The sequence below is a fragment of the Pituophis catenifer genome, unplaced genomic scaffold, assembly GCF_029215685.1.
Source record: "Pituophis catenifer annectens isolate HBS135680 unplaced genomic scaffold, rPitCat1.0.hap2 SCAF_1, whole genome shotgun sequence".
Lineage (NCBI taxonomy): Eukaryota > Metazoa > Chordata > Lepidosauria > Squamata > Colubridae > Pituophis > Pituophis catenifer.
Genome location: NW_027256881.1, coordinates 282,003,310 through 282,017,896, shown reverse-complemented (window position 1 = coordinate 282,017,896; position 14,587 = coordinate 282,003,310). Strand labels below are relative to the sequence as shown.

Sequence of the window (14,587 nt, the reverse complement as noted above, 5' to 3'; positions counted from 1 at the left end):
GTTGTAAGTCAAGGACTACCTGAACCTTACTCTTAAAGCAGTTGCCTAAATTAAGAAAGTTAAATACATCAGATCTCTCTTGCTATTTTGGCTATTAACAGTGCTTTTTCTGTTTCAGGGAGTGAAACCGTTGGACCTTGGCATCCTTTTAAGTTACAAATTGGGACCCACCACCCCTTCCAACTCTGCATGGATTAGCAAGAGGAGAGCCCTCTGTTGGCTTCATACGTTCTACCTTCCGTTCTGCTCTTGAGTTTGCAATGGGTTGGTTGCTGATCTGACTTTAAGAGGCGCCAAATCATGAGTCTTCAGGCTCAGCCAAAGTCTTCAAATAAAAGAGCTGGAAAGCGGGTTGCATTTTTTAGTGAGCAAGATGCTCTCCTGAAAGAAGCTCACCAGCAGCAGCAACAGCAGCAGCAGCTAAAAGAAGGACAGTATTATGGCCACGGAGGGAATGTGCCTCCCACCCAGTCCATGGAGCTGACCAAGGCTGGGGTTTTCAGCAGCGTTCCCAGCAATGCTGCATTGCTGAATTCAATGTATCAGGACAGAGGGGAAGTGAGGATGACACCCCAGCAACTGGCTGCTGTCAAGTGGCAGAATTCCCTAATGGGAAACCGGCTGCCTGAGCGAAGTGAGGCAAATTGGCAGCCTCAGCCCGGAGGGTGGAACCATGGCATAGTTTATGGTGGCAACCAGAAAGGAGGACATCCTAATGCCAGCATCACAGATTATTATGGCCACCCAGATGCCCTGAAAAGAAACAGGGAGAAAGGGGGAGTGGTATCACAGCTGAACTTGTATGGAGATGCTGTCCAGCAGATGTTGTCCCAAAAGGCCCAGTTGGAACAGCAAGCATTGGCCAGGCAGCAAGCCCAGATGACCTCTTTCCAGCAAATGCAGCAGCAGCAACAGCAGCAGCAACAGCAACAAAATCAAAGCCTCTCTTTGCAACCTTTTCAGCTGGCTTTTGGTCAGCAGGGCCAGAAGCAGGGTCTTCCTGAGTTATTGCATGTTCTTCAACAGGCTCCCACATCTTCCAGCCCAGCTTTTACTGCCCAGCAGAAACAGCAAGCTCTTCCACAGTTGCAGCTGTTTGAAAACTATTATTCCCAACAGCAGCAGCACCATCACCACCAACAACAACAGACAGGAGTGCAGACTTTTGGCCTTCAGCAATCGGCTTCTGTGCCACAGTCACATCTGGGAGCACCCCCTCAGTCTGTTCAGCATCATATGGTTTCCCATCAGTTCCACCCAGTTTCTGAGAGGAATCAGGAGTTGCTGAAGGCTCTGACAGAGCAGAACCCCCAGGCGGTTCTACCACAGGCACAAATCAATCTCCCAAGGAGATCACGCAGGCTCTCCAAGGAAGGTGTCCCACCAGTACCTTCTGGAGAAGGAACACTGGTCTCCAAGGCAGTTGAGGATTACCCTGGGAACATTGTGCCAACCCACCCCTGGCCATCACAGCAACATCCGGAAGTCCAGTTCCAACCTCAGTCTGAAATGTTCAGTCACAAAGAAAGTTATTCGCAACTAAGTAGGGCAGAACTAGAGCATAGGGATATGCCATCGGGGAGTCAACCGAGCCAGCCTGACATGGAGATGATGGGCATGTATGAGAATGCCCAAGAAGCAGGAAAACAGGTGGCTGCCGCTGATGGCATTGGTCCGAGAACAAACGACTTTGGTGCAGTTAGAGGAGGAGTCATCCAGAGTACCCGGAGGAGACGGCGTATTTCTCAAGAGGCCAACCTCTTAACTCTGGCTCAGAAAGCTGTTGAGTTGGCTTCTCTTCAGAATATCAGGGTAAGTGATATCTCTTGACTTGTTCTGTGACTGTTACTCTTCTTCATTTCCTAAACAGTTGGAAGTAGCTGGCAGCCACTTTATTTGTTTTCTTCAGAGATGTGTCTTCACAAACTTTTATCTCATTTTCAGAGTTTTGTTTTTTGTTTTCCTCACATACCATATTTCTGCCAATTGAAGGAGAAGAGAAAATTCATGCATGTACTCAAATCAACAATAATAGTGTATCCCAGTGGTTTTCATACTTGGCATCATTAAGAGGTGTGGACTTTTCAACTCTCAGAATTCTGGGAGTTGAAGGCCACACATCTTAAAGGTGCCAAGTTTGAAAACACCGGTCTATCCCTTTCTGCGGAATAGAAATGGACAGTCAAATCAAGAATTGCTGCCTGAGAGAAGCATTTTTCTGTTCTCTTTCTCAAATCAGCTACACCATTTATATTTATAAATGGAAGGAAAGCACATTTGGAAAGTAGAAATGAAAACTACAATCCAGCTAATGGATTTAGACTGAGCACTTATCAGTCAGATGGCAGCAAATTGACTTCAGCTTTGATAATCAGTGGTTCATAATATCCGCCATGCTAAGAATCTTTGCATATTAGTCCACAGATGAATAAGGGACTTAGAGGCCCAGAATCATTAAGAAAGGGCCACTTAAGCCAAGAAGTCCAGTTGCCTGCTTGTTCCCAACAATAAGTTGGCCAACAATAGAAAGCAAGATACTTCTAAAGATCATTGGTTCTACCACTGAACTTTTTAATCATAAGGACTTTTCTGAATACTCAGATAGAATCTACTTTCCTATAACTAAGGCTCTTTCATTGTCTTCCAAATTCCTTTTGAATAACTCCTGCAAAAGTAGCTATCTCCAAAATCCTGCAGTTCCTTTCAAATAACAGATTGATATGATGGTTACACAAATCACATAAGTTCTAGTGCCTAAATAACATATAAGAACAAGCTAAAGTCTTTCTTCTCACCCCTCTCCACCCCTGCATTGATTCTGCCGAAGTCTAGCATCACTTTTGCCCCTGTATCTTTTGAACTTTAACTCTTTTTTTGTAAATATAGTACACTTCCTACCTACAATAGCACCTACAGTAGTATAATACCTATCTACACAGCCATCTACAATAGTGCCATATTTGGAAATAACTTTATTGCCAGATATGGCCTTGTTGTAGGTGGCTTTGTTATTGCATTTTCTGTTTGCCATGGGGCAAAATATTTGTGTTTTTCATCTAAAAATGGAAAAATAATTTGATTTAACCAGTGCACTGAATTAACCAGTGTACGGTGTATTTTTTTAAAAAAAGAATAACTTGACTTTTTCTATTTCTTTAATATCCAGAAAGCAAAGAAAGAGGGGAGAGAAAAAAATCTTAGGAAATGCATATAAACTCCTATATTAATTGAAGAAAGGTTTTTTGATGGATGGATGGGTGGGTAGATTGATTGATTGATTGGTGGGAATAGGAATAAGACTAGAATAGAGAATAGAATAAAATAGAATAGAATAGAATAGAATAGAATAGAATAGAATAGAATAGAATAGAATAGAATACCCCTTTGTATAAATATTAGCATGTAAATAAGTTTTCTTAGCAGTAAAAATAATGGGAAATTAGGCATGTTCTCCAAATTTCTAACTAATCCTCCACAGTTGTGACTTCCATTAAGTAAGAAGTAACTTGCCATTATACAATCGACAATCTCTCAACCTTGTGGTCTTAAAGGTTTATGATAATAAAAACACATAGCACCTATTTATATTCTCCCCTATGAGAGCCAGTTTGGCATAGTGGTTAAGTACCAGGCTAGAAACAGGGGACAGTAAGTTCTAATTCCACCTTAGGCACAAAGCCAATTGGATGAGCTTGGGACAGTCACTGTTTCTCCGTCCTAGGAACTAGGCAGTGGCAAACTATTTCTGAAAAATCTTGCCAAGAAAACTGCAGAGACTAGTGCAGGCTTAGTCAAAGCCCCCTCCCCCCAAAAAATCTCTCTTATACTTTGAAATCTTGGGCTCTCTGTTTAGTTGTAGCCAGAGTACTACCGTAATGGCATTCCCTATTCCTATCTCATTTCTTTTGTGTATTTTAAACAAATTGCTTGATGAAACATTGAAACTTTATACAATCTTTTGCCATATTGAGGTGGTCACAAACTTTTTTTTTAAAAAAAATACTTTCTTTCTGACTTTTTCTTTGTTTTTTCTAGTGTTTACCTTGCTCCCATATCCCATCATTTTTAATTTGTTCAGTTGCCTAAAAACTGCTTAAAATTAAAAGCAATTAAAAATTGGGGAACAAGCACCAGTTTGGAGAAAATGTTTAGTTGAGATTTCTCAGGAATACGAGCTAACATATTTTTCATTTTAGTTGAAATTCGAAAGGTTTTTAAATCTCCTTTTTTGCACACTCATTTTTTTAAGTTTAAATAGTTTTGCTATGGATAGTGAACTGCCAAAACAGAGTACCACATGCCAATATTACACTGATTTCAGAAGTAAGACCCCTTTTCTTTAAAAATACATTAGTAACTTGAATGGTTTCACTACTTTGGTTTAAACAGCAGGTCTATGGAATCAAAATAATTGAATTTCTCTTGCCTACTGCTCAAAGATTTGTTATGCATTTTCTTTAATAGAACACAAACTTTCAGATAGTTGCCATATTTATGGTTATGTTTCATCTTGTCTCTAGCATGATCTCAAGCACATAGGATGATATATGCCTAATAAACAAAGAAAAAAGAAAAAACTCAGGCTGTGTGTAATATATAAGTTATCTGTGATGCTCCTTTTGGGGTTGATTGCTTATACTGTACTAATCATTCCCAAAAAATCTTGGCCATGCTATTAGGAAATTATGAGAGTCTTATTTCAGAAATACTGCAATACAGCAAATTGGGAAGGATGTCATAGACAAGTGTAGAAGATTTCATTTGATGTTTGGCTGTAATAAAAGGAATACCTGGGTATGCCATTGTATGTAACACTGGTGCATTACATAATAGTATATCCTACTCTTTGGTCTGCATTGCATTGCATATAAATAATTCCAATATAGTGTTCCAAATGTTTCTACACGTTCACCCACTTATGCATAAAATGATATGATTTTTGTTTCCATGGTGAAATTATTTCTTTCCTAGAAGAATAATTTCAGAGTAATAGCTCTCCTGCACACCAGCATTGGCCAGATTCACTCAACAAATGTTGTTGGAAGTTTCTGGCCATCTCCTTTTGTTGGGCAAATAAAAGGATAAAGTGCTGCATAAGCTTGAGGCTTGCAGTTGCTTGGGTGCATACTTGTAAAATGGATTACTTTGCTTAACAAATTAAGCCCAGCTTTAAGATAATTTCAAACTAAATGCTGAAGAAGAAAGCATTTTATTTTAGGCATGTTGGGTGGAAGGGTGCAAAATTTTGGAAGCTGCATTGAAAGTTATTTGTAATGTAGTTAGAGCCAGATCAAACCATGGGTCATCCTGATATTGGATGTCTTTCATTACACACAAAGGGGTGCTTATGCATTAATTTCATATGAAAAGTATTAGATATTACCTATTATGTCCTACTGACATTTGCCTGTGCCACTCTTCACTAAAATGATACAATCTAAAAGAATATTCCCAGAATACTCAAAGAGTCTGATAAAGATATCTGGAGAACATCTAGGAAAGGAGAGTCTAAATGCACACCCAAGCTTTTATGCCTTCCAGAGTGCCATCTACTGCCAGCAGCCCTATGAGAAATATTCCACAAGGGGAAAATAGGAATGTAGATCATTTTGGAAAGTCCACCCAGGTTTCCCTTCTTCATGAAAAAGCTGTCTTTCACCAATGAACTTTAAGATATAGTCAGTTGGTGCCATCGCTGACTATTGGGGGCGAGTCATTGGCCCCCACAGAGAGAGCTCGCAACTTGGGCGTCCTCCTGGATACACGGCTGTCTTTAGAAGAGCATATGATGGCTGTGGCCAGGGGGGCTTTTTATCAGGTTCGCTGATCCGCCCTTTCTGGATCGGGATGCCTTACACACGGTCACTCATGCTCTCGTCACGTCCCAGAGCACCCGGAGGCTCCAACTGGTCCAGAATGCGGCCAAGCGGGTGGTTATGGGGGCGACTCGGCACTCCCATGTAACACCTCTCATGCGCAAGCTGCACTGGCTCCCGGTGGTCTTCCGGGTGCGCTTCAAGGTATTGGTTACCACCTTTAGAGCACTCCATGGCTTAGGACCCGGATATTTACGAGACCGCCTTCTGCCTCCGATAGCCTCCCACCGACCAGTACGCTCCCACAGAGAGGGGCTCCTAAGGGTGCCGTCGGTCAAACAATGCTGACTGGCGGCCCCCAGAGGGAGAGCCTTCTCTGTGGGGGCACCTACCCTCTGGAATGAGCTGCCCCCAGAGATAACAGCGGATCCCGGATCTACGCACCTTTCGCCGTGCCCTAAAGACGTATCTATTCCAACAAGCCAGGCTGGCCTAACTCTTTTAAATTGTTTTAATTTTTAAATTGCTTAATTATGGGTTTTAATACAGGGGTGCTTTTAATTGTGGGCCAAATTAATTTAATCGGATTTTAATACTGTTTTTAAATTTTGTGTTTCTTGTGTTTTATCTGTTGGCTGTTCACCGTCCCGAGTCCTTCGGGAGAAGGGCGGTATATAAATATAATCAATCAATCAATCAATCAATCAATCATAAATAAATAAATAAATAAATAAATAAATAAATAAATAAATAAATAAAAATAAGAGAATGGCCGTTAATTATTTACACGATTCAAATAGCCTCCTTTCTATTACAGAAGTGCAAAACAAAACAAAATATGAATTCATTGGAAATTGATTGGTTCTTCTGAAGTTTGATATTTTAGTATGGTTTGTTTGTGATTTTACTTGGTAATTTTATAAGCTATTTTAAAAAAGTTATTAAGCCATGGGATATAAACAAGAAATAGTAAAGTGGTAAGACCCCTTGGACTGAAAGAAAAGAATTGAGGATTGAGTGTGTGTGTGTGTGTAACACTGGTGTATTTATGAATGGTTGTATTCAACTTTTTATCTCCGCAATGTTTCTGAACAGTAATTTCTTTTTCACTTAGTTCTGTTGTTTGAAAGCCAATGTCCCCATCTCTAACTCTTGTCTGCATTGACAAGATGTGATTTGTTTTTGGCTTAGCTTGATATGTTTATAGGACACAGTTTATTACTTAACTATAAGTGAAGAACAATTGTTCTTTCAGCAAACAAACCATGGCTTGGTACAGTGTGAGATGTTACCTATTGAAAGGAAGGCCAATTTACTATCTTCACTCACTGGAAAGAGACAATATCAGTTTTCAATGTGTCATTTTCAAAGACCAAATACCTTAATGTGCACATGCTTTTTTTTAATTTCAGGAACCTGAAATGTCAGAAGAAAAAAACAAGAGTGAGGCAACAGCTGCTGCACCAAGGAGTGTTGTAGAATTTGCCAGCTCTTCCCCAGCCCCAAAGAGAGTCCGGGAGGATAATAGCCATGTGCCTCTCATTATTCCAGTGTCTGTACCAGTGAAGAAGCTGGATGCTCAAGATATCACCAGGGAAAAGGGCGAGGATGGGAAGCAGCAGCGGTTCTCAGTTAATGATCATGGGATTGCAGACAGCAAGCCTTCTGTGATTGTCACCCGGAGGAGGTCCAATCGTAATTTGAATATGGACTCATCAGCTCAGGTAGATTTGAGGGCTAGAGATGTTAATCTTCCCATATACATTTCCCTTTATGTCAACAGTCAGCCTTCCCAAGGCAACTCTCTCTTGGTCTTAGGAAATAGGATGAGTGCTTTAACAGTGGAGCCATTGACTAAGAAGGTTGGTGGGCTGCTCTTCACTGAATGTGTACAGAGAGCAACTAAACATCTGGCTGTCATAGACAGTTTGGTTTGGTTTCATGTGGGACTCGAGGTTGGGCTCACTGGCCTAAATACTTCTTTCTATTTATTTATTTTTATTTATTTATTGGATTTATATTGCTGCCATGGCGACTCAAGCTCTAGCTCTATATTTCCATGAACATGGAGCCTACTAGCTGTTGGCTGAGGCAACTTACTCAGAGGGTCTCAGGCTGTAGTCAATTACTGTGACCTGGTTCAGAAACTGCAATAGATCTTTTATTGCTGTGCAGTATTTAATATTCAAAGATAGGTTGACTTAGTGACCGATTTGTTTCTCCAGTTCTTTCCTCGACTGGCGAAAAAGGGAAACAAGGAAGGACTAAGGGGTGTTCTCTTTGAGGACCAAAGCTGTATGTATTGGATAGTTTGCATTGAAATAATACGTGGATTAGGTAAAGGTTTCCCCTGTCCAGTCATGTCTGACTCTAGGGAGAATTGTTTCTCTCTGATTCTTAGCTGAGGCAGCCAGCATTGTCCAGATACACTTTCGTGGTCATGTGGCCAGCATGACTATAAGCCAAGGCACACAGAATGCCGTTACCTTCCCACCAAAATGGTACCTGTTTGTCTACTTGCATTTGCATGCTTTTGGACTGCTTAAGTGGGCAGGAGTTGGGGCAAGAATGGAAGCTTACCCTATTACACAGCGCTCGGGTCTCAAACCCAGGCTATCAGCTTTCCAGCTGACAAGCCCAGCGTCTTTAACCGCTAAGCCATCATCCCCTCCCCAGTTCTGATAGAAACAACAAACAAAATGCCAGTATATTTTGGCTGCTTGGTTTACATCTCCCTGTCCTTGAACATACAGTCTTTCATACACAGTCCTCACAGTCCATGCCCAATAATGGCTTATTTTTATTTATTTTATTTTTATCCCATCTTTACTAAGCTGGGCAGAGGAAAGAAAAAATCCTCTCCCTTTCCCTTTGCGGTCCCTAATGAATTGAACAGATTTCTGTGAACAGAAGAACACAAGGGACAGTTCATTGTTTCAGAGATGCAGGGAAGGTTTTGAGACATAAAATACTTTCCTTTACGAGCGACAAAGCATATTTCTTTTTTTTATATGTTTACATAGCACGAAGGCGCCGCTCCAAAAGAAGTGGATGGTTTTGCACGGAAGCCAAAGCAACGACCAAGACCAGAACCTCTTTTCATACCCCCCAAAGCTGGCACATTCATTGCTCCACCAGTCTATTCCAATATCACACCGTACCAGAGCCACTTGCGTTCACCTGTCCGTCTAGCTGATCACCCTTCCGATAGGAACTTTGAGCTACCTCCTTATACTCCCCCGCCCATTCTCAGCCCAGTACGAGAGGGCTCAGGACTATATTTCCATGCTTTTCTTTCTGCTACCGGTAATGCAGTTCCACCTCCAATGACTCCAAAAGCTGCGCACAGGACCCTACTCAGATCTAGTAAGTTTCTGGACAACATTCTTGCTGGGTTGGGATGGGAGGATTTCCAGGAATGGATAACAGCTGACAGTTGTAGATAATACTCATAAATTTGGGGAGTTTGTTCAGGCTGAAGCATCTTGGATTTTGCTTAGCTAGGGTCTCATAATGACATTCTCCAGTTACATTACAATTTCCAGGACGATTGGCTGGGAATTCTGGACATTGCCAATGAATCTGGAGGGTGCCAGGTTGGAAAATATTTGTTTATACCATGGTAATTATGTGCAGTCTATAATCAAAACTTGATCTCAATAAATAATATCTTTAAGTTGCTATCTTGTCTTATGTATTGAGAAGACAGTTTTATATATAAGTTAGTACATCATCATCAGTCTTTTAGATTGTTTGGATTATATATTTAATTAAATGATTTTTGTTTTAAGACAGTACAGAAGCCACCCCTCCTGTCCTCTCAGTAATGGGAGAGTGCACTCCCGTCAGCATTGAACCGTAAGTATTCAATTGAAAAAATAGAGAGCATGATTATTTAGTGACAGAGTTGTCTTCTTGGTCATATGAGAAGCCTTTTCCCTAACTTAATTCCTGAGAACTTTAGCTTCTGTTAGCGAAGGAAGGAAGGAAGGAAGATGTTCTTCTATTCAGTTAGTTTTCCCAGCTCAGTTGAAGAGTGAAGTGTGAAGTAAGAGTGTGAACTGAGGTAAGAGATGTGGAGGCCTCAAAATGCTTCTTATTGCAACTTTCAATAGTTTCAGGCAATGTGGCCCATGTTGAGGATGCTGAAAGTTCCAGTATATCAGTTGGAGAATCACCTACTCCCTACACATAATGTAAATTTGTGTAGATGTGTGTTCATGAGAGGGCCAGGATTGTATGGCAAGAATGACTCTTCGTGGTATTGCTTCCCAGACTGTACTTTCCTACCCAGGGCAATCTGATCCTTAGGCCAAAAATGGTTCTTCCTTCACTATTGTATCTTGAGACAGGCTTTATTAAAGACCGTCATTTGTGGAACCATTAATATTCATCAGTATGGAGAAGCAGGCAAAGTAAAATCACCGTTTCCTGCTAGTTCATAACACTATTTCAATGTAGAGACACTTCCTAATATAAGTCCCAAAGGTGCTTTTTTTGAAAAGCAACTGGACTTCATTTTTCCTGGAAGACGTTTTGCTTCTCATCCAAGAATCTTCTTCAGTTCTGAAGCCAGAACTGAAGAAGCTTCTTAAATGAGAAGCAAAACATCTTCAAGGGAAAAACAAAGTCCAGTTGCTTTTCGAAAAAGCACCTTTGGGACAACCATGACCTGGATGACTGAGGATCTCCATAGACACATTTGGATAAGAATTGCTATCTTGCAGATTTTCTTTTTAAAAAGACATTTTATTTGGTGTTCTAATTAAGCATATAATCATATACCTGTTAAAAATCTCTTACCTTTGACTGATACAAAGGGCTTTGAGTAGTGGGAATGACTGAGCCCAGTATTTTTTCTCTTCTGATTTCCTACAGAAATGGATACGCGATTGAGCAAGAATGTAGAATGAATGAAGGCTTTATTAGGAACATAGGCATCCATGACAGGGTGAGAATAGGGAGTGACACAAGAAGTCATGATACAAACCACACAACGTACATTATTTCTACCTGAAGTTGCGATATGTGTTCATGTTGTCATTTTGACATAATTGCAGTTTTGTTGCAGGAGCCTATGATTAGGAGCCTTACTTCTGGTCCGACAACAGTATCTGTAGATAGAAAGTGTATTTAAACACCACAGCTGATCCTTCTTAGAGTCTTGGAAAAGAAATCCAAACCCTTTCAAGGCTTAAAAGAATCACTTTTATAAGCAAAACACAACCTGAATAATTCCAGTATAATATTGTTAATATTTGTAACTAAGCCAGCTTCCAGACTAATAGATTTATCCATTTCTTCAAAATAACCTAGGAACTCAACCTACATTATGTTTAGTTGTGGTATCCTTTAGCCATACTTGTTTGTAGATGGCAGATTGCAGTCCTGCTACAAATGCATTTTGAATATACGTCTATATCATAAGCACACACACTCATACGTTCATGTTTATATCTGTTGAGGAAATTATTTAAATATGTATGTGTTGCTTATTCCTCTTGTTCTAGCAAGGGGGTTGCTCTCTGGCTTTTTACTCTGAAATAGGTTATGGTGATACCAAGTCCATTAAACAAATGGAACAGTTTAGCAATGATTTAATCTTCAGGCACTAGAGTTGAAATTGTCTGATATGAAGATTTAACAAGCAGTCCTGTCTTGGACTGGTCCCTTGATTTTTCCATAATTATCACTTAGCATTTTAATAACATAGTTAGCAATTATCACATAGCAGATGAGTTGTATAGAATGATAAAAGCATTATGTGAAAAAATTAGCCATATTTGGGTCTTCTTATATGTAAGTAAACAGATTACAGCTGTTTTCTTTATTGAAAGCTTCTGAATTTTTTCCCCCTATTTTTAAACCATGTCTCCTAATTAGCATATGTTGGCTTGCTAAGAGTATAAAAGAAGAATCTTTTATGTTTAGGCAGTTGAAATGGTTGAAGTAGATCTGGGAACAGATTATTATATCTATTTCACGTCACGGTCACCCGTGAAACTGTCCTTTGTTTCAGATAAGCAGGCTCTGCCTTGGTGTATCACTTTGTTGATGTTCATTTATTGTTTAAGGCGGATCAATGTGGGGTCTCGGTTTCAAGCAGAAATCCCACTGCTTCGAGATCGATCTCTGGCAGCTTCCGATGTGGCCAAGGAGCAGTTGGTGTGGCAGCCCTGGGAGGAACTGGAAAATAATCCAGCAATCCAGGAGAATGGTAAAAAAAAATAATAATAAATGTATATCTGAATGGCCATGAAAACAAGGAGGGAGGTGATAGAACTTCTAAAAGTTACTGGACAGTCAACCAAGTTGATGGCCTTTGATTGACTGCAGAGGTAGTCCTCAATTTACAACCACAATCGGGCCCAAAATTTAGGTTGTTACGTGAGAAATTTGTTAAGTGAGTTTTGCCCCATTCTACGACTTTTCTTGCCACATTTGTTAAGTGAATCATTGCAGTTGTTAAATTAATAACATGGTTGTTAAGGGAATCTGGTTTCCCCATTGACTTTGCTTGTCCAGAAGGTCGCAAAAGACTCCTGGACACTGCAAATGTCATAAATGTGAGTCAATTGTCAAGCATCTTGAATGACCATGGGGATGCTACAACTGTTGTAAATGTGAAAAACGGTCATAAGTCACTTTTTTCAGTGATGTTGTAACTTTGAATGGTCACTAAATGAACTGTTGCAAGTTGAGGACAACCTGTTTTCAATAAAGTTTGCACCAGAGCAAGAAACACTCAATAGAAAATCATTGTGAAAGTGGGAAACTTGAGAGTAATTGTAATAATGAAAATTATTATTCTTTGTCATTTCGTCCCACATTTTAAAAAAACATGTAAATTCATCAGCAGCACATAAAGTCGTCAATCTGACCAGATTTTTTTTTTTAAAAAAATGGGGTCTTCCACTGACAGCTTCTCTTTCTGCAGTTCACCTCCCTCCTCAAAATCTGCTCCAATGTTGAAAGTACAGAGAAGATTCTGGATGATTTTTGTGTAAAAATTGTGAACTTGTGATTATGGTTTTGATGATAAGATGGTATGGATTTTAGAAATAAAGAGTGTTATAATGTAACTTGAGAGAGAGGTTAAAATATACCTGCTGTGAAGAATATTGGAAGCCACTTTTTTTTCCTATTTTTCTTTAACTTTTTTTGTTTTCTTTCACTTTTTGCTTTTTCTTTGCTTTCTTTTTCTCTTTTTTTTCCTTACACTATCTTTATGTTTGTTTTTATCCTCTCTTTTAAAAGCTTTGGTAAAAATTAGACACCTGCAGAATGATAAATGAGAAAAAAATCATGTGGAGTCAGATGCTGTCTCAAAATGCTAGTAGGCAAGTAAACTAGCTAAGTTAAGCTATGGAAAAGCTATTGGGCCATAAAGATGACATTTGTACTAAATTTAATGTGATGTGATTGGCTTGCTTAAAGAGGGGCTTGCCTCAAAAAAGGCCATGCTTTGTATTTTTGGACCTTCTCTTTGGCTGTCCCATAATTCACATCATCACATAATTTGGCTGTCCCATAATTCACATCATCGCAAATTTTAGAAATAGTACTTATCTTCTGGATCCCAACATTCTAAAGCAAAATCAAAGCTAATTGGATATTTTCTCCTTTATTTCCACTGCTTATCCAGTAAGGGATGAAAATGACCTGCAGGCATACTTTTCTCATAAAATGGAAGTATTCTTCTGCCCCTGAATGGAATGGGATGAATATGACAATATCATAGCAAAAAACAGGACATCGAGATTAATCCCTGTTACTGGGAAACATGAAGGTGGAAATTGACCATTTTGGTCCTCTATGGAATGTTGGTATCCATCAACCCAAGCCAGCATGGCCAGTGGTCAGAAGTGATGTAGAAACTAAGATGCAATCACACTGTGAAGACAATAGGTTCCCAGTTAAGGATTGGGGGAACCATTCATCACAAAATGATGGGAAGCTTGCCTGTGTTATCAGCCAAATTGTACATATATTTGCTGGTTGTTTATTCCATCTATCTATTTCATAACACTGTGGAACTTTCTTTTAAATATAACAGTGGACAACCTGATAACAGCGGCATGTTCAAGCATATTTCCTGGAGGTGGTACCAATCAAGAGCTGGCATTTCACTGCTTACATGAAGCAAAAGGAGACATCGTGGTAAGACTCCAGTAACCTCTGATTGGACTGGAAAGTTTGCTGATAAATATAAAATTCTGATGTCTAGCAAGGACTTAACAGTATTATATAGGCTAGCTAATGGCTTTGCAAACGGTTTTACTACTCTGTTGTTAATACATTCATGATAATGTGTTCTATATTTTACCTATATTTGGGTCAAATCAAGAGCTGTTGGCAGCTCTTCTTGGTATCTTCCATTTTCCTTCTGTTGCTCATGATGCATTTGCCTGTAGCCCATCATAAACTTGCTATTGGTAGTCCCTAAGGTGCTTTTTCAAAAGACAACTGGACTTTGTTTCTCCTTGAAGACATTTCACTTCTCATCCAACTTCTTCAGTTTGAAGACTTCAGCTCCATAGACATTTACTATTGGTAGGTCAGCCTTCCCAACCTGGCGCCCTCTAGTATTCCTAGCCAGCACATGTAACAGGTTGGAGAAAGTTGCTGTAAGTTAATACTGCAGGGAGTATTACCAAAGCTACACTTTGCTTGACACTTTCTTTGAATAAATGATAATTAGTTGGGTTTATTCAACATGCGAAGCCATAAAGAGCCATGGTGGTGCAGTGGTTAGAGTGCAGTACTGCAGG

The 14,587-nt window shown here is 39.8% G+C and overlaps 1 protein-coding gene across 1 annotated transcript in view; it reads left to right on the top strand.

Moving 5' to 3' along the window:
• The first annotated feature begins 300 nt into the window (after nucleotides 1-300).
• MIDEAS (mitotic deacetylase associated SANT domain protein) overlaps nucleotides 301-14,587 on the top strand; it is a 31,214-nt gene continuing 16,927 nt past the window's right edge. Inside the window, exons 1-6 of the mRNA XM_070931281.1 lie at nucleotides 301-1,812; nucleotides 7,229-7,540; nucleotides 8,840-9,182; nucleotides 9,608-9,674; nucleotides 11,891-12,033; nucleotides 13,873-13,976. Coding sequence (XP_070787382.1) covers nucleotides 301-1,812; nucleotides 7,229-7,540; nucleotides 8,840-9,182; nucleotides 9,608-9,674; nucleotides 11,891-12,033; nucleotides 13,873-13,976 — 2,481 coding nt within the window. The remainder of the gene's footprint in view (nucleotides 1,813-7,228; nucleotides 7,541-8,839; nucleotides 9,183-9,607; nucleotides 9,675-11,890; nucleotides 12,034-13,872; nucleotides 13,977-14,587) is intronic.